General features: G+C 51.8%; 1 protein-coding gene across 1 annotated transcript in view; it reads left to right on the forward strand.

The window, feature by feature from the left end:
* EFCAB8 (EF-hand calcium binding domain 8) overlaps positions 1–19,927 on the forward strand; it is a 55,722-nt gene that overhangs the window by 19,726 nt on the left and 16,069 nt on the right. The window contains exons 9-19 of the mRNA XM_059707504.1: positions 1,950–2,023; positions 4,628–4,758; positions 8,179–8,246; positions 8,576–8,727; positions 9,616–9,753; positions 11,118–11,231; positions 12,414–12,641; positions 13,626–13,696; positions 14,446–14,650; positions 15,496–15,708; positions 17,632–17,766. Of these exons, the coding sequence (XP_059563487.1) occupies positions 1,950–2,023; positions 4,628–4,758; positions 8,179–8,246; positions 8,576–8,727; positions 9,616–9,753; positions 11,118–11,231; positions 12,414–12,641; positions 13,626–13,696; positions 14,446–14,650; positions 15,496–15,708; positions 17,632–17,766 (1,529 nt within the window). The remainder of the gene's footprint in view (positions 1–1,949; positions 2,024–4,627; positions 4,759–8,178; positions 8,247–8,575; positions 8,728–9,615; positions 9,754–11,117; positions 11,232–12,413; positions 12,642–13,625; positions 13,697–14,445; positions 14,651–15,495; positions 15,709–17,631; positions 17,767–19,927) is intronic.

A 19,927-nucleotide genomic window follows, 5' to 3' on the forward strand; every position in this document is an offset into this window, starting at 1 on the left:
ACTTCCTCTGTCATTGTGAGGAGGGTTCTGCTCTCCTTGGCGGTGAGCTGCCTTTGGGTGCTTAGGGGTGGGTGGAGCACCTGCCCTGAAAGTGAGCACATCACCTCCTCTAATTCCCCACCCACTGCCTGGAGGGAGCTGCTGTAGCCACAGCCCTTGAAGAGCGGAGGAGCAGAGGTTTACAGGGGTGGAGCTTTTGCACAGGCCCCACAGGGCTAAGTGGTGGCTGAGATCTGGGCAGGCGGTCTGCTCCTGAGGCTGCACTTGAACCACTTGCTAAGCTGCACACCAAATATTGAAGGATGCTGTGTGGGATGCTCTGCCAAGGGGCACTAGATGCTGAGGCCCTGGGGCCTGGGACATTTGGGGACTCATCTGAGCTGGATCAAACCTTTAGTTCACAGTGTCAGGCTTCAGGTTGCTCCATCCAGACCACCAGAGTGGCCCCTTGGGCTTCCAAGTCATAGTGTCTGAACAGGACATCCTCCTGGGCTCCCAGGCCTCGGTGACACCTCCTGCCAAGCTTGTTGGGGCAGTGTCCCTCCTGCTTGGACAGAAAACGCATCCTGCCCTGGATGCGGCAGGGGCTGGCACCCTGCTATGTTCCTGCCTCATCAGCCTCTGCTCTGGTCACTGTTTGCCACCCTGGGAGCTGGCATGGCGGGGCCTGGTAGTCTTTGAGCTGAGGTGATGAATGGGAAGTTAGGTGGTGGATGGGAGCAGATGAAGCTGAATTGTTGGACGGGCGTCCTTCCATGCCACATGCTGATTGAGGGCTGGGGACAAACACGAAGGTAGGCCCAGCAGCATGTTAACTTGGGAGGAGTTGGACAGACCAGCTCTGTGTGACCTTGAACCCGTTGCCTAACCTCTCTGTGCCTCAGTTCCCTTATTCAAATAGGGATGAGCATACTCAATCTATAGCTTTGCTGTGAGATGGAAAGAGAGTTCATAGTGTGAGGCATATGGCAAGTGTCCAGTGACGGTCTCCCCTGCTCTCTGGGGCTCTCCCAGCCTCGTGGGCCTAGTGGCAGCCACGGGCAGGCTAACATGTTCACTGCACAGCCCAGCCACAACTAAGCTTCCTTCCTCCCACACTCATGCAGGGCCTGCCCCATTTTAGTGGGCAACACCCCATCCCTTGGGATTTCCTTTTCAAGCCTCTTTCGGCCCTTGCGAGATGGGGCTGGTGACCTGGCAGCAGAAAATGCTTGTCATAAGGCCCTGGATCCCTCTTTTCTCCATTTCATCTGGAAGCTTCTCTCACACCCAAGCCCAGACTGTCCTGGCCCTTCCGACCTACCTCCTTAAACCCTGCTTTGTCCCCTGTCACTGCTGTTTCAGCCCGTCTGTGTCAAGCTGTGCGGCTGGCACCAGGGGCTGGCGAGTGCTTCCCCAGAGGCCCCTCAGCAGCCTTGCACGGGAGGTTTCCAGAGCCAGGAGACCTGAGGTCCCCAGGGCAGGCTGCGCCTAGTGCGGTTCCTCCTGATGTGCTCAGTTGACAGTGCTTGTGTTTGCGGGGCAAAGGTGGGCATGCAGTTTGAAGCCTGACGGGGAACCCCCAAAGGACTATTTTCAGAATGAATAGAGCCTAGGACCGTAATTCATTTTCATGTCAGAAAAGTTGGAGTTAACTAACAGAATCAACTTGTTTAGATTGTAGCAGCTGGGGGGAGAGTGGGGAACCCGGAGACCTGGTTCCAGCTCTGCTGTGAGCTGGCGGGGGACTCTGGGCGGTAGTGTTAACCCGCTGGGTCTGTTTTCTGGGTGTTGAGTTCCCCCCATGAACTAACTCATCAGGACACAGTGAGGTTTGAACGAGCATTTGGATGGAAAAGGCTTTTCAGTTGCATAGGAATTGCAGGCAGACTCCGGTGTCTTCTGAGGTTTTGCTTGTCTGGCAAAGGGGGAGAACTGGTGACATGGACCTCAGCTTTCTCTCCTAACAGATTACTGGACCAATATTTCCATACAGAAGCTCTTAAACGAGAAGTCCCCTTTGCATAAAAGTTACCGACTGAAGGTAAGTTGTAGCTTTCCTCAGCCTGTTACCATGATAATTATTTGTACACACACCTGTCAAAAACGAATGCAAAGGGCCCAGTTGGCTCAGTGGTGAGAGTGTCGCCCACAGACAGAAGGGTCATGGATTCGATTCCTGGTCAAGGGCATGTACCTCGGTTGCAGGCTCATTCCCTGGCCCCAGTCAGGGTGTGAGAGGGAGGCAATCAATCAATGTGTCTCTCTTGCATCAGTGTTTCTCTCTCCCCTTCTTGCTTCCCTCCAGTCTCTTAAAAAAAAATCAATGGAAAAAATATCATCAAGTGAAGATTTAAAAAATGCATTAAAAAAAATAAATGCAGAGAGTGGATTTGGCCCTGTGCTCAGTCATGGGCCGTGGGGCTTGGTCTCTAGGAATGGGTGGAGTTGGATCCTACCAGCTTTTTCTGTATCCCAGGCGTGGCCATCTCTCTCAGCGCCTTCATTGCTCAGCCCTGGTTCCCGCAGACACCGCCTCTCTCCTGGATGGCTGCAGCGGCCGCTCGCTGTTCCCCATGTCCTTTCTTCACACGGTGCTTTCTCCAGCAGCCAGTGGAATTAGGAGCTGGAAATACAGTCATGTCACTGCTTTGCTCAAAATCCCCAGTAGCTTCTCTCTGAAACACACTAAGCCCTTTCCTACCTCAGGGCCTTGACACCTGCTGTTCTTCAGGCTGCATGCTCTTTTCTAGGTATCTGTATGCCCGCCTCTCTATTTCCTTCAATTCCCCAACCTACCTGCCTGGAACAGCCCTGCTGCCTGCCTCTGCCTTTACTCCTTCACCCTGCAGAATCCTGACACCAACTACAGTGTGTGTGTGTGTGTGTGTGTGTGTGTGTGTGTGTGTGTTTTCCACACTACCATGCAATTCTCTAACTGGGTGTCCTAGAGTTCAACACAGTTCCTGCAGGTGAAGGTCCATCCCACAGGCTGCCCTCCACTCCAGATGCCAGTCACAAGTCCAGGCTGTTACCTGTGCTTCTGACTTGCTGGCTACAGAAAGTAGGTTCCCATGATCCCCTCCCTCCTTGGGTTTGATTAATTTGCTGGAGCTGCTCACAGAACTCACAGAAACATTATGCTTACTAGATCACTGATCATATTATGAAAAGCTGTAATTCAGGAGCAGTCATACGGAAGAGATTTGTAGAGCGAGGTATGTGGGAAGGCACTTGCAGCTCCATGGCCTCTCTGAGAGCACCACTCTCCTAAAATCTCCACGTTCACCAACCGGAAGCTCTCTGAACTTTTTATGAAGGCTTGGTTACAGAGGCCTGATTGCTGCAATCATTGGTTATTGGTGATTGAATTCAGCCCCCACTTCCTCTCCTCTCCCTGAAACTAAAGGTTCCAATTATCTAGTCACATGACTGGTTCCCCTGGTAACCAGCCCCATCCTTAGGTGCTTTCCAAAAGTCACCTCCTTAACATAAACTGGGGTGTGGTTGAAAGGGGCTTGCTATGACTACAGAACACCTTTATAGCTCTTATTACTTAGGAAATTCCCAGGGTTCCGGGAACTCTGTGCCAGAACCAGGGACAAAGACCAGAATATGTATTTCTCATTATAAATCACAGCATCACAGCTGCCACCTCTTCCCGGGTATTGTCCTGCCTCCCCCATGAGTGCAGCTCCTGGAGGGCAGGCACTTAGCTGGTTCTCTTCTCTGTTCTGTCTCCAGTGCCTGGGGCTGTGGGCTCCTGGTACATGTGTTAAAGAAATGAGTGAGTAACTCCAACACTCAGGAAAGTCTGCGTTGGGTGGCCCAGGCTTCTCCTAGCTTCTTTTGGAGCAGGTTGGACCGCGCAGGCCCGGGAGCCCCTCAGAAAGAGTCCCAGGCTAGTCCTCCTTTTCTGCATCTCCTGTGGGATTCTCATCTTGGGCTTGGTTTTCCTCCGAGTTGCTAAATGACCCAGGCTCTGTTGTTTAGTGCCTTGGATTTGGTGCCCCACTGTGATACTCAGTGAGATAGGCCTGCAAAACCTAGTCAGGGCCTGACGACCCCTCCAACCCACTTCCTCCATTCCTGTCCCCCCGGGAAGGAAGATGGCTGGATGGGGAGGCCACTGGGTCAGACCACAGGGCTGGAACTGGAGTATTTAGAGCCTGTGCAGCCGGAACACCCCCTTGATATGTGGGCCTTGGCCTTTGTTGCCCAAGTGCGCCAGATAACATTCTCACTATTCCACGCCATGTCCTGACAAAGATGGAGGGCAGCGGAGGGGCAGGAAGCAAAGGTTCATCGGCGCCAGGGCTCCTGCAGATAACAGAACTCACCGACTCAAATCCATCCTTTCTCCTGTCTGCCGGGGCGACAAACAATCTTAGCATTGGCCTGACTTGCCTGATAAGCAGGAGTTCACATGACAGCAGCTTTTTCACTGACAAGCAATGGCCACACCCTCCTGGTCATGGGGTCTGGGCTAGGGCTGGGGCCATATCACTTGGTCAGAGCTGTGATCATTAGAAGCCACTGGACTCGGCGATCCCCGGGTCCCTCCAGTCCCCAACACCTGCCACGTCGCAGGGGTGGGGCTGAAAGGCCGTCCTCAGGTGGGACTCCACCACTGCTGCTCTCTTCCCAGGCTCTCCATAACAACTGGTGTCAGCAGGTCAGGTTCGTCCCCGAGATGAACCTGGTGGCCTCCTGTTCAGCCATCAAGAAGTCCTCTTTGGTGCTGACAGTATTACCATCCAAAGCCTCTGAGACCACCAGGTAAGAAGCACCTTTCTCTAGGCCAGTGGTTCTCAACCTTCTGGCCCTTTAAATACAGTTCCTCATGTTGTGACCCAACCATAAAATTATTTTCGTTGCTACTTCATAACTGTAATGTTGCTACTGTTATGAATCGTCATGTAAATATCTGATATGCAGGATGGTCTTAGGCGACCCCTGTGAAAGGGTCGTTCGACCGCCAAAAGTGTCACGATCCACAGGTTGAGAGCCGCTGCTCTAGGCTAAGGTGGTGGGGCTGGAAGGGAGGTGGGTAGGGGTCTGGCTTCACTTCATTCAAAAGGGGTCACTCCTACCGAGGGTGGCCCCACCTCTGAGTGAGTGGCATTGCCTGTGGGCAGCTCATTGTCTACGAACCACATCTGGTCCAAGGCAGCAATACCTGTCCGATGGGCCAACAGCGGGCTGTTACAGCATGGGCTCTGGAGTCTGAGTTTTTTTTCTTTTTTTTTTGTATATGCATATACATTGTCCTGGAAAAAAGTTAAAACATTATAAATAAAACTGGAATCCTGCAGCCCTCCTCCCTTTACCTAACCCCAGTGACTCACTCCATTATCGAAAGTCCCAATTCTATGATTTTAGTGTTCACCTAGCACTTGGCACTTTGCAGGAGGTACTTCCTCCTGAGGATCCCTTTAGCTGGGTGTCCCTGCCTCTGCAGTTTTCTTATTGTCCCACCTTTTTACATCTGGAGCCTTTGGTCTGTGACATTTTGCTCCTGAACGGGCTGAATAATGAGCTGTAGCTCCTTGTCTTGGGGGAACAGCAGGAGCTTTGAGGCTTGTGCTGGGGTGCAGCTGGGTCAGGTACAGTGTGGAGAATGAGGGCCATTTTGGCCCAGTTTCTGTCTGTTCCTTCTTATCCTGGTTGTTTTCCAGAGGGAATCCAGTCCTGGGATGGCAGCGCTAATTTAGGTCCAGCTCCTCGTTTTACACTGGAAACTTGAGGCTTAGGGAAGGCAGGGGAGGTGACTGGCTTGGAGCAGACCTTTGAGCTGGGGTTGCATCCCAGGCCTCATTGTAAGTCCACTGTCTTGTTAACCAGAGTGTTCTGTGCACGTTCCCACCCAAGTCCTGGAACTAACTGCAGGTTAGGGGAGGGGGCCTCGGAGAATATCTGTTGCGGCGGGGGCGTTTCAGTCTTGGCTTCGGTGCTTTTAGTGAGGCTGTGGGGTGGGATTTTGCTTGGAGCTGGTTGGCTGAGTGTCATCTCTCTGCTGTGGTGGTAGTATTATCTCATGTCTGTGATATGTGTTTCATCAGCTTCGTGTTCTATTGGGTCACAACAGCAGGAGGCCATCAGGAGGACCACCTCACTGTGGCCCTGAGGCTTTCTCTGGTCAGGCCCTGCTGCCTTCCTGAGCACACCTCTTCCACCTTTCCGCTCCAGCCACACTGCCCCTGTGATTCAGGCGTGCTCCTGCCCCAGGGCCTTTGCATCGCTCCTCTCTAGTAATATGCTCTTTTTTAAAAATAGTTTTTGTTTTTTAAACATTTTTTATTACGAAAAAGTTTAAACACATACAAAAGTAGAGATAATAATATAACACTTTAATATCATTAGTACCTAGTCTAAGTTAATCTCTCCCCAAGTGTCTCAAAAATATCTTTTTACAATTATTTGGAATCAGATATAAACAGGGTTCTAGAATGGTTTTGAGCAGAGCAACGGTGTGGTGTGACGTGTAGGAGCATCCTTCTGTTGTTCTGTTGCAAGTAGAGTGCATGTGGGCAGGAGTTGAGATGGGGACCCAGTGAGGATGCCATTGCAGCAATTCAGGGTGCATACGGTAGCAGCCTGCAGTAGACCAGTTGGGTGGAGATGGAGGGATTTGAGATATCCTGCCTGAATGCAGTACACATATTTTCTGGTAGGTGGCGCCATTGACTGCTTGCTGGTTTTCTGTTGCTGGGGATGGCCGTGGAGGGCGTGGCCTCTGCGGGTGGGGCCTGGCACTGCCAACCCAACTCTGGAGTGGGCCTCAGCCTCCCAGGCAGTGTGGGTCCAAGGGTCTGACTTCCCAGCAGCCAGCATGTGCTGAGTTTCCAGGTGGTTGGACCCAGCAGTGAATCTGATGGAGGAGCTATGGTCGGGGTAGAAGGGACCTGTGGACTAACCCACCGCATCTCCCTGGCTTCCCACTTTTTCTCTCACTTCTGCCCCCACCATCTCATTGAAGCCACTGTTATCTGCCACCTAAACTTTTCGCAGTGGCCTTGTTCCCTGCATGCCCCCTGACCTTCCAGGCCCTTCTCTGCACCGCAGCAGCCATCTGCAGACCTGGTCTCCTCCTGCTATCCTGTCAAAGCCACTGTGTGTCTCCCTGCAGGACTTGCCACGATCTATAAATGTCCGTCTCCCACCTCTGTTCATGTACTTGCTCATGCTGCTGCCCTCTAGAGGAAGTTCCAGGAAGGCCAGGGCATCATATCCACATCTCTGCAATCCTGGAAGGGAGCAGGAGCCAGGAACTCTTTGGTGAATGAATGGGTGAATCAGCCTGAAATAATTTATAGTGACGTTTTGGGACCATTCTTCCAGAAGATTTCTCTGCGCATATATGTGTGGAGAAGGATATATCTGGTTTGACAATAAATGTCATACATGCATTCAGTTGTTCTTCCTGACATTTTGATTGTTTGAGGCATCCTTCTGCTGTGGAGCGGGGAGCAGGTTGGAGGGAAGTAAGACTGGAGGTTTAGAGACCCCCTGGGAGGCTGACAGAAATGAAGGGGGGTCTGAACTAAGCAGAGGCCAGGGCTGTGGTGGGATGTGGGGGAGTATAGGAGAGGGAACCTCCAGAATGACATGCAGGTAACAGGCTTGGGCCCCCAGGGAGTGGTGGAGGAGCCAGTTCAAAGGCAAGTTCAGTGGGGCATGCTGCATTAGAGGGTTGGAGGCCTTTGAGTTGAGTTTTGAAGGGAGAGTTCAAGAAGAAGCTGGCAGGGCAGGATGTGTGGCTAAGAGGGAACAGCATGGAGCAAGGGCATGACCCCAAGAGCTGTCTTCCCTCTTCCCTGGCCCTGAAACCCTTCCCTTTGGATGTGTGTTGTGGTTGGGGAGACACCTGTTCCACTGTGGTTGAGGTGAAGATGAAGTGACGTTTGCCTGTGGAGTGAGGCAAATGTCTTATAACTGTAAGTAGTTCCTCCTGCGGGCTGTTTTCACCTGTAAGTGAGAGGTGGGTGCCTCTTCCCTGAGCTGCTGGTTTGGGTCTGAGACTCCGCTGCAGGGTGTGCCCTGGGCAGGGCTTCTGGGGCTGCTCCTCTCCTTGGGTGGAGAGGTAGTGACTTCTCCTGGCCTCCCCCCAGCCCTCTCTCCAGTTCTTCCACACCCCACACTCAGAGGCTCCCCTGAGGCCTCTCCTAGCCCCACAGCCTTTGTTCTTTGCTGCTGTAGGTGTTCGGTGCTGAATGTAAGGAAAGGAATTCTTTGCTTTGATTACTGCGCAGAGAAGAACTTCCTGGGTAAGTCATCTTCATGCCATGCAGAATCTGTTGGCCTGGCAGAACTGGGGTGAGGGCTGCTGGAGGCATGGGGACCATCAGAGCCAAGGAGGAGGCCTTGCAGCCTTCTGCCTCTGTCTGGCCTCCTCTCCTGCCACTCTGGCCCCCACTCATGGGTACCTGGGGTAGTGTGGTGGCACAGGCTGTGCTTAGCATGGGTGGGGAGCAGAGGGTTGATTGGCAGCAATGCCTGCGCATCTGCCAAGCCTGGCTGGAATTGATACCTGGCCCCAGGGAAAGGTCCCAGCATAAGCCCCCAGTGGCTGATGCTCATTTTTTTTCCACCCCAGTGACTGGTGGCTATAACCCCCATATCCGCCTGTGGAGCCCCCACTACTCGAAAAAGCCTGTGTGGCTGTTGAAGGGGCATCAGACCTCGGTGACGCACATCCTGGTGAACACCAAGAACAACAACATCCTCATCAGCGTCTCCAAGGACAAGGTGCAGCCCTTGCGGAGCATGGCCCTCCGCCCCCCCAACCAGAGACACTTTCCTGGGAACAGTGATCTAGCTTGGGCAGCCGGGAGGCTGGCAGTTGGCAGGAGCCTGAGGCCCAGGGGAATGGTGTGACCTCCCTGCCTGTGGCCTCACGCCTGGCCTAAGGCCTAGAGGGAGATGGCCTGGGGGGAGTCGCCATGCGGAGCCTGAGCCCAGCTCCCAGCAGTCCACTGGAGCTGGCTGTGGTCCTGGGCCACACCCTTCCCTTATCTGAGTGTGGGACCTGCAGGAGTATATATGCCCCTTCCATGGAATGGTTGTCAGTGGCTTAGAGGAAAATGGGGGGTAAAAGAGTAATGTCATGTCTGGCACATAGTAGGTGTACAATACATGTGAGCCTTTCCCTGCTTCCACCCTCCCCCCAACCCAAACTTGCACCCCCAGCTCTCCAGGGGCCTCTCTAGGGACACTTTCTCAACCTGGGATAAACTCGACGGGGATCCTCTGGGGACAGGTGGGCCTTTTGGCAACAATGTTGGTAGCCACTCTGCCTTCTACCGGGTTGTGTTTGAGGAGGCTGGAGGGGCAGCCGTGAGGTCTGCAAGGGCACTGTGCTGCCTGGCATGGTCCTCCACCACTGAATGTCACCCACTCAACCAGGGTAGAGGTCCTGGGTGAAGGCTGGGACCGGGAGAGAGCCGGGCCACGGTTTTTCTTAGAGCATAGAAACAACATCTCTGTCGTAGGGTCAGGACCCGGGGCAGACACTAAGCGCAGTGGGTGTGCATTGGAAGTGCTTGCATCGTGGGCCCCTGACCTGCTCACATCCCAAGGCCTCCGTTGCCAGCTGCGTCCCACTCTCAGCCTCTCTATCTGTTTCCTACCTCCTAGAATATCCGCGTGTGGGACCTGCAGGAGTATGTGTGCCTCCAGTCCTTCTGTGGGAGGCTTTTTGCCCTGGGAAACTGTCCCATCACCAGCATCTACCTCCGGGAGAATGACAACACCCTCATCTGCAGCACCTATTCAGTGAGTGCCATGCAGGAGGGAGGAGGCATCGTGGCTGCACATAGAGGGCGGCCACTGTGGCCGGGTCTGCAGTCCCACAGGACAACCAAGGGATGGTCAGAGACTGTCCCTCCCCAGACTGCTCTTCATGATGCTGTGAGGATGAAGCTGCTAGACTCTGTGGCCTCGCCCATGCGTTTTCATCTCTTGGAATTTCCTAGAAGCTGTCTCTAGGCCCCCAGCTGTCAGCCTCTGTGTTGCTGCTCTGTCTGTTCTTTCCTGACCAGTACAACCTGGAAGCCCTCCCCCACCCTGCTCCCAGGCTGAGTTAGGGGCTCCCCCTCCAAGCTCCCTTGGACCGGTGCCTCCCGTGATCACAGCCCTTACAGCTCTATTCTGAAACTCTTATGGGAGTTTCTTGACAAACTGTGAACTCCAGGAAGGCAGGACCACACCTGAGCAGCTCTTCTACAGGAGAGAACCTGGAGAGACCTCATGTGAGACCATCTGTGAGCTCACCTTCCCTGGGGCCCATGTGCACTCTGTCTTGACCCTGACCCTGGAGGACAGCACAGACTGGGAGAAGCAAGGGGGCTGACTGGGCAGGGTGGCGGTGGGGCCTGTGACAAGATGGGGGTTTAGGGAGCTGCAAGGACAACCAGCAGCCAAGATGGGAAGGGAGACAAGGGTGTCATTTGTGGCTAAGAGTTAGGGATACTTCCACTGAGGACTTGCACCTTCTGTTGGCCAGGCCACCCTGGTAGGGGACACGTATATTGTTCTTGTGTCCTTGGCTGGCTCTCCCCCACATGGTAGGTTTCTTGAGATGGGAGGTTGTGAGTTCCTTCATCTCTGCTGAGTACCAGACTGGCTGCCAGCATTTGTTGAATTAAATAGACCTTTGAAGGTCATCTCATGTCATCAAACATTATCAACCCCCTGCTCTTTTTTAGAAGCAGAGACTATATTAATTAGACACTGTCCGATCCCTTGAGGAACCTATGGGGTAGAAGGAAATGTAGAAAATGCAATGTATTATGATGGACATGTATGCTAGGTGCTTCATGGAGCACAGGAAAAAGACCTTAGCCTAGCCTGGGGTAGGGATAGCCTGGAAGAGAGGACACTGGATTGAGGCTGTATGCTTCTCAGGAGTTATAAGAGGGACCTTGGATTTTGGGGTCCTAGGAGCACTAGGATTTGGGAGCCCTGATCTCAGAGAGGGGTGACATGGAGTAGGGATCAGAGGAGCCTTGCTAGGCTCAGGCCTGTGTGTAGTCAGGATGCCTTGATGTCTCAGTTTACTGGGAGTTTCTCCCTGGGGCCAGTCAATGAGGGCAGAGCCCTTTGGACTGCCCAGCTGTCTGTTCCTCTCCTCATTACAGATCGGGATCCTAAAAGGGTCCATGGAGACCGAGGGGCCTGGGAAAACCAGGGAGAAGACCACGACTTACAGTGCACCCCTGTGTGCTGTCCTCTACAGCAAGGTTTTTAAGCAGGTGAGTGGGCCGGCTGGCCTCTGGGACTGGCAGGAGAGCTGGGTGACGTAGGGCAGGTCCCAGACTCCTGTGTGTCCAGATCCAAGGGGTCGTCAGGGCAGGTGGTAGGGTGGTGCGGACTCCCATAGCTGTCATGGTGGTGGGGGCAGCGGGGTCTGGATGAGAAACAGCCCTGCAGAGGGGCTGGCCCACGATGAGACTGGAGCCCCACCACTTGGCCAGCGGCTTGCCTGACTCCTGAACCCGTGCACTCCTGGCTGCTGCCCCAGGTCCGTTCTGACAGGCACTCTTCTTACGCGAGTGTGAGATGGGGCAGTAGGGGTGGGCTGCTCTGCAGGGTTCCTGGGCACCGTTTTCTATGGAAGCCCCAGTTCAACTTTGTCCACTAAGGGAAGGGAGGGAGGCCCAGGCCGCGGGCAGCACCCTGGTCCTGAGTAGAGACCTCTGGGCTGGTCAGGGAAACTGGGCACATGGTTTCTGAGGTGTAGGGACAGAAAGGGCCCCCAGGCCTTCTGCCAGTTTCTACTTGGACCCCTTTTCTTGCCTGGATTCTGGGCAGGGAAGGCTGTATCTGCTACAGAGGTGGCCTTGGCCGCATGAAGCCAGAGCTTGTCTCTCAGCACTTCCCTCTCATCTTGGCTCCTGGCACCACCATCCTGCATACTTTGGGCTCCTCAATGCTTTCAAACAGTTATAACCCCCAACCCCAGCTTTTCTAGATGTTCTCAGCAGGAGGGCTGGTCTCAAATAGGCTCACTGCTGCTGTTGCATTGAAATGCTTGTCATGGCAGCAAAAGGTTGCACTGAGTGGAGTGACCATTTTCTACTCTCTGCACTTCCCTTCTTAGGGGCCAGTTTCTCTATTTCCTATGCCACCCCCATCATTAATGGTGCTTCAATAAAAGGGTTTTTTTTAAAAATTAGAGATTATTTTCTCTGGATAGATTCTGATAAACGCCATTTCTGAGTTAAAGGGAACTTCACCAAACTGGCTCCTTCTGAAAGCTGTGCCAGGTTGCACTGCCCTGAGGAAGGCTTGTTTTCAAGAGGGGGTGGTCTGGCAGCTGGGGTCCGTGAATGCCTGTCTTCCCAGTGCATGGAGCGGGGCTGGGCCAGGCCCAGCCATGACAGGTAGAGGCCACACGCCTCTGCGGGAGCCCCAGACTGTGTCCTCGCCCGCAGGTGGTGAGTGGCTGTGTGACCGGCATGGTGAGTGTGTGGGAGATCGTCACAGGCAAGAGGATGATGGAGTTCTCTGTGAGTCATGACCAGCAAATGGAGCTGACTGCCATGTCCCTGGATGAGCAAGAGCGGTGCCTGCTCACGGGTTCACGTGACGGCACCGTAAAGATGTGGAACTACAGCACTGGGGAATCCCTGCTCACCTTCCCCAACCCCGACCAGCTGGAGGTCAGTCTGGTCCATCGGGTGGGGTCGGAGGGCCTCTTGAGAAACTAAGCACAACTCCAGTGACTCTGGGGCACACTAGTTCATCTGCCTCCCTGAAGGGCTGTCCACGTGGACTGTGCGGCTTCACGCCTCCCAGAGCCTCCGTGTCCTCACGCCGAAGGTGAAGATAGGCAATAGCGCCTGTCCTTAATAAGCGTTCTACAAATGTTAGTTAGCTTCACTTGCTTTTAGTTTGTTAGCATTTCTTTTTTTTTTTAAATATATTTTTTATTGATTTTTTTACAGAGAGGAAGGGAGAGGGATAGAGAGTCAGAAACATCGATGAGAGAGTAACACCGATCAGCTGCCTCCTGCACAACCCCCACTGGGGATATGCCCACAACCAAGGTACATGCCCTTGACCGGAATCGAACCTGGGACCCTTCAGTCCGCAGGCTGACGCTCTATCCACTGAGCCAAACCGGTCAGGGCTTGTTAGCATTTCTTACCCCACCTATGAGAGCTTGGGATCCTAGCAGTGGTGGCAGGTGATTCAGAGCCACCCATGCTTGACTATTTGAGACAGTCTTTGGGTGTGGCATCGTGCCGAGCCAGCAGTCCCACTTTGGGACTTGAGGCCATTTCTAATGCCTGTGGCACAGTCCTTTAACCAACCCCGAAGGAGCACATGGTCAAGAAGCCAGGGGTTTGAGTACTAGTCCAGGTCTTATCACTCAGTCATTTGACCCTAGCCAAGTCACTTGTCTGTTTTCAGTCATCCCCTAGAAAGTGGACATGGATACCTACCTGATTTGCTTTCTCTAAGTCCATCAACTGATGAGATATGAGAAAACCTTGAGAAAAATGTGGTGGTATCACCTCTAGGGAATTCTCCTCACATGGAGAGTGTTAGCTTCTTGCTTGGTATGATTAGGAAGACGTTCCATGCCCAGAGCTATTTTCACTGAGTTACCTTAGAGTTCTGTTTTCTTTCGTCTTCCACAGATTAGTGGGATTATCCATATGAATAACGTGTTCTACGTGACCGGGTGGAATAAGAGAATCACCTGTTACAAGTGAGTAGCAAGGGTGTGTGTGGGGAGATGGGCTCCTCCATTCCTGGCTTTGCGGGTGGTTAGAACACCAGCAGGACATTAGTGGTGGCTCATGTCCAAGGCTTCATCTGCTCATCCACCCATTTATTCACCACTCCCTTAGATGATAGGCTCTAGGCTTTGCGGTAGGTGCTGGGGATGGGTATAAACAAGAACAATGGATTCTTCATCCTCCTGGAGCCTCTGTGGGGTTGAGCGGATCAAATAGCTTCATTCAGAATGCTACATTCTATTGAATAGAGGTTTCTATGGAAAGGAGACAGAAATATGATTTAGTCTGAGGGGTGGTCAGAAAAAACTCACCTGAGGATTTTATGGGTGGAGGGGGATCTGAAGAGTGAGCAGAGGGGTCTTACCGAAGCAGCTAAGAGCTTGGGATAGGAGGAACATTCCAGGCAGAGGGAAGAAATGCTAGCATATGTGCAAGACCCCTTCCTCCTCAGAGGGCCTTTTTAGAGCAGTGGTTTCCTCTTCTCTAAACCTGAATCCTTACTCAGGTGCCTGAGAGGTGAAAATCTGTAAGATTAGTTTACATGAAGCCCGAGGACAGGGCCTTTACAGTAGGCACATTATAGGTGCTTAGTAAATGAGGTCAGCAGGGCAGAACGTCAGCCCTATCCCAACCCCCATGTGCCCTCCTCTGAGTCCGTGTTCCTGCAATGGAGCATTAAGGCTGAGCTCTCAGGCCTCCTGCCTCTGGCCGTGTGCAGGTTCCACAAGACCAAGTCGGTGCTCTTGTGCAACCACTGGCAGACCTTCCACACCGAGGATATCCTGAGTGTGTCCAAGTACCAGAACCAGTTCCTCGGGACCTCCTCCTACAACGGGGACATCCTCTTCTGGAACGTCAATATGCTCAAGCCCATCCTCAAGTTCAACGCCTCGCAGAGCCCCTCGCCCTTGCTGCCTAAGAGGGTATGGTCGATAGGAACGTGCTGTTCTCTCATCTTTCTCTTAGCCGTGGGCCAGAATCACATTGGACCTGGGGAAGGAGGGTGTAGGGAGCATCCTGGGAAGTAGAGAGGATGGTGGTGACTTGTGCTGGAGGAGATTTCTATGATTATCCTCATTCAACAAATGAGGAAACTAAGGCACAGAGAGGTTATGCATCTTGCCCAAGGTCACACAGCCAAGAAGTGATAGGTCAAACCCAGGCAGTTTGACTCCAGAGCCTGGGAGTGCTAGTTGTGTTTCCTCCATAGATTACTCTGTCCTGAAAGATGGCTCACATCTTACCCGTCACTGGTACATATGACCATTCCGGGCTCACTGAGCTCATGGCAAGGACTTAGGAAACTCACACAGTCTCTGAATTGCCATATCTTTGCACATCAAAGCTGGAAGGGCCTCTGGGGTCACCTCATGCAGTAGTTTTTGGAACATGTTGGGGAAAGATGTTTGGAAGCTATTGCAGAGGCTTCTCCCAGAGCAGCCCAGCTTTTTATCTATTTTATACTTTGGAGCTTCCCTTAAGATTAAAAACATCCTAAAAAATATTTGGAAACCACTGTCCATTTAGAGATGGGAAGACTGAGCTCCTCATAGGAGCAGTCTCCTGCCTATGGGTACTCAGAGCATTAGCGGTCGGCCCCGGGACAGGGTCATAGGTTCTGGGTTGATGCCTCTAAGGGTCCCCGGTTTCTGGGAAGCACGCTCTGGGCACCTGGAGAGCCTGTGCTCTTGGTGTGAGGCTGGGAGACCCTGCATTTCCCTCTGGGACATTGCCGAGCCCCAGGGGCTGCTCTCTCTCTCTGGCACAGGTGCAAAGAGATGGCGAGAGCTTAATCGAGGGCCAAAGGACCAGCAATCCCTGTGTGGAGCCAAAGAAGTGGGCACGCAAATCCTCCGTGTATCCTCTGGACCACAGCACCAAGACTGGGTCCAACACCAAACTGAGGCAGAGCCTGATGTCAGCCCCCCCTGTGATGAGACACCTCAGCACCAAGGAGTCAGAGGAGCCTGAGCTCATGAAGGTGGGAGCAAGGCATCCACCCTTACTCTCTAGACCAGCGGTCGCCAACCTTTTGGACCTCACAGGCCGCCAGTGGTCCACGGACCACCGGTTGGCGACCGCTGCTCTAGACACCTCAGTTTGCCTCATGTGTGTGTGATTCCTTATTAGGAGGCACTTTACCCAGAATGCCTTTAGGTCCGTTAACACACTTTTCTTGAGTATGGTGGGCTGGGCAGGCACCTCCCTGATTAGGCCCATGGAATCTAACCCAGTCTGCTGCCTCGCACCTGCCCATGGTCCCTTCTCAGAGAGCAGCGAGTACCAGACCTGATGTCTGCAAGCTCAAGGGCAGGACCTGGAGGCAAGACAACCAGAGAACCTACAACTGGAGGTTAAATCCTGGGCTGCTTTCTCTGTCTTCCAGCTCCTGTTGCCCCAGCAGAGATGAGCCATAAAGGCTCCCCTGCCTCCCCAACAAGCCTTAGCTCCCTGGAGACCAGACTCCTAGGTGCAAACCACTTCCCTCCTCCTCTGAGTCTTGGTGTCTGCCCCAGGATCAACCCTTCTAGGCTTGACTGATGGTCTTATTTGGGGTGGGTGGAGTAGGGAGAAAGAGCCAGGGGGCTGCTCTCTCCCTACTCACTGGGTGTGGTTTGGCCTCAGACCCTACAGTGGAGACAGTAATCTCTTGAATGGGGCTTGGAAGCCAGTCAGGTCGTCTTAGCCATTGAAGTCTGACTCCTGGGAACTGGGGCTTCCAGGAATGAGAATCCCACCTTCCCCAAACACACAAGACCTGTCAGGCACCAGGTAGTCTAGACCCGGATCCCGTATGACCTGCTGGGACTCTGTTCTGCTGTAAGGGGCAGCCACTGGATAACACTACAAGGCACTGATACCATCACTGAGTATTGGGGTGGTACCACTACCTTCAAATCTCCTAGAACAGGGGTGGGCAACCCCTGGCATGTGTACCAAACATGGCACGCCAGTAACTTTTGCTGGCACGCGAAACCCTCTCTTATAATCTTCCATTTACAATTTTTTTCTTAATATCAACTTTTTTATTTTTCAGATAAATTCAGTGTAGGTGCATCTTAGATAAATAAATAATTTTACATAAGTTATCTTAAAGACCATAGACATGGATTGATGAGAGAGGGGAAGAGCAATTTCTATGCCTCTGCCTTAACTCTCCCTGCCTTCCTAGATCCGACCAGTGTTTTGGTTTCATCCACATACGCTTGTGAATCTTTGTTCTCAGTGATGAATTTTGTTAAGTCTCGAAATAGGAGTAGCCTGACGGATAAAAGTAGTAGCTCGTGCATATCTCTGAAGGTCACGAAATATAAACCTGATGTAAAATCTCTGTCATCAGTGATGCAGCAGCAAAAGTCCCACTGATAATATCAAACGGAGTCATAAAGTTTTCTGTCGGACTATCAGTGTACATGTATACATTAAAAAATAAATGTATTTTTCATCATCATATACTGTGTTTTTGTCGCTCGAATGAATTTTATTATTTCTTCAAGGTTCTTCACATACGTACACCTTAAAAGATATCAAGTAGGCGTAACAAGTTCTCAAAAAATTAGGGTTGGCATGCAGAAGAATTTTGAGTCAGAGATTTTGCTGGTTTTGGCACGCACTCACAAAAAGGTTGCCCACCCCTGTCCTAGAACAATGGCCTATCCACACCCCTTTATTCTTACCATTAGCCAGGGTATCTCTTCCAGGGCAAAGGGAGGGTCTTCCCCCAAAGCAAACTCGAATCTCTTAAGCCCAGGACCTGTTAGACCCCAGCTGTGCCTTTCACAGGGTGTTGTATCTACTGAGTGGGGCTGGGGGATGCTCCTTCAGCATCTGCCTCTAGTCTCTGTTCCCCATTAGCCAGGGAGACCCCCTTATGATGACCTGGGAGGCCCATTTTGTTTTCCAGAAACAATACAGTGTTGGCAACATCAAGCTCTTAAAAATGTACTATGAGAGGCAGTCCCTCCTCCAAGAGACTGAAAGGACAAAAGGGGAATTTCAGAAGAGGGAGTTCCAGCAGTCCAATGCATCGGTGGAGAAGGTGGGCCATGCTCAGGCAGGGTCTGGGGTGTGAGGAGGGGTGGAGAGTGGGGTGAGGGTGGGAAATGCAGTGCCTGTGGGGGCCTGGGGCCCAGCCTGGTTCTCCTCAGGGTCTGGAGAGAAGTGATGGAGATGATGGTACTGCTCAGGATTTGGGTCCAGGACTGCTGTGTCTGGGGGAAGCTCCACGGGTATGGGGGTTGTCTAGGAAGATGAACAGTGTCCCCTCCTGGTTGGGGGTGCTGGACTGGGAGGAAGGAAAAGTAGCATTTCCAGAATCCACTGTTAAATGCCCTCCTGTGCTCTGGTGAGGTGTTTTGTATGACATGTGAGGGGATTGGGTCATATCTGTTCTCATTTCCTCCTGTACCTTTCCCCTTTCAGGCTCTGATCACCCCTCACTGTGCTGTCACCTAAGGCCCCTTCCAGCTTTCATCTGCAAAGACAGGGTCATTAAGAGACTGTATGGGTTTCCCCCAAAGCAAACTCAAGACTCTTAAGCCCAGGACCTGTTAAACCTCAGCTGTGCCTTTCACAGGGTGTTGTATCTACTGAGCCAATGAAAGTCAGAATCATAGCTGTGTTGGGTATGGCAGGGCTGCCCCCTTACCTAGGGGACCAGGGCCTCGAGCAGGGGAACAGTGCCCTGCAGAGCTGGGTCCTGTGCGCTGGAGCGGAGACTGGCGAGCCTCTGAACATTCTCTCCTCCAGGTTCTGAATGTGCTTTCCTCTCTTTTAAAAGTTTTGTTTTGGTAAAAAAACAAAAAAGTGTGCATAAAGCGAAGAGTAAAGGTCCCCCATGTATCCTTTCTGCCTCCCCCAACCCTCCACTCCATCCCAAAGTAATGGTCACCGTCACTGGTAATGGATTGGTTTAGCCTTGGCCTTTTATTTTCAGACCAGTGATGTAAAATTATAGCTAGGTTATAGCTAAATTATAGTCCTGCCATTCCATTTTCTGTTGTTTTCTTTATAAAGATATTTTTATTGATTTCAGAAAGGAAGGAGAGGGAGAGAGAGAGAAACATCAATGATGAGAGAGAATCATTGATTGGCTGCCTCCTGCACACCCCCCTACCCCCCACCACTGAGGATTGAACCCACAACCCAGGCATCTGCCCTGATGGGGAATCCAGGAATCAAACCGTGATCTCCTGGTTCATAGGTTGACACTCAACCACTTAGCCACACTGGCTGTGCCATTTGCTGTTTTTTAAAAAAGGAGCTATATACCATGGATATGTTTTTATATCAGTAATTTAGATTCAGCTTATTCTTTTGACGTTTACTTGTTCTTTTTCATCACTGCACAGTGCCCCATAGTTTGAATGTATCATAAACTATTGATAGACTGGCAGGTTAGTTCCTGCATTGAGCTTTTACGTGCCGCACTGCACTGGGCATCCTTGTATATGCATTTCTCTGCACTTATGGGAATATATTGAAAGCATGGATTCCTGGGAGCAGAATTGCCAACAGACCCCAGTCCTTTCAATCCGTGACTCTGACCGAGGGAGATGACTAAAGCCCCTCCTTTCGGGTCAGTGACTTCGTTCTGTCCGGGCACTGACAGTGATTCATTGAGCACTCACCACATGCCAGGCACTGGGGGTGGGGGCAGCAGTGAGGGACAAGAACCCCTGCCCTAATGGAGCTGACATTCTAGTGAGTAAAATAAATGATAGGCCACAGGGTGAGCCAGCACAGCAGAGAACAAGAAAACTGGGAAGAAGGCAGGGAGAATGGCGGAGGAGGTGAAGAGGACACTATTGTTTGAATAGGGTGGTCAGGGATGGCTTCACAGAGGAGGTGGACATTAGCCTTTCATTTCTGCTAGTCTGGTGAGTGGAAAACAGCATTTTGGGGGGTTATTTATTTGATTATTTGTGATATTGAGCCTTTTTGTATATTTGTCATGTATTTGTATTTCTTTAATGAAATAAATGTCTATTCATATACTTTTAAAATTCTTTTTATTAAGTTTTTGGCCTCTTTATATGCTCTAGAAATTAATCCTTTGCCTGTTTGTGTATTAAAAATATTTTCCCCTCATCTGCCTTTGTGGTATCACACTGAGGCTTAGGGTCACAGAAAAATTTGTTATATTTTCTTTTAAAAAATATTTTTATTTCAGAGAGGAAGGGAGGAGAGAGAGAAACATC

Source organism: Myotis daubentonii, chromosome 8 (genome assembly GCF_963259705.1).
Source record: "Myotis daubentonii chromosome 8, mMyoDau2.1, whole genome shotgun sequence".
NCBI lineage: Eukaryota > Metazoa > Chordata > Mammalia > Chiroptera > Vespertilionidae > Myotis > Myotis daubentonii.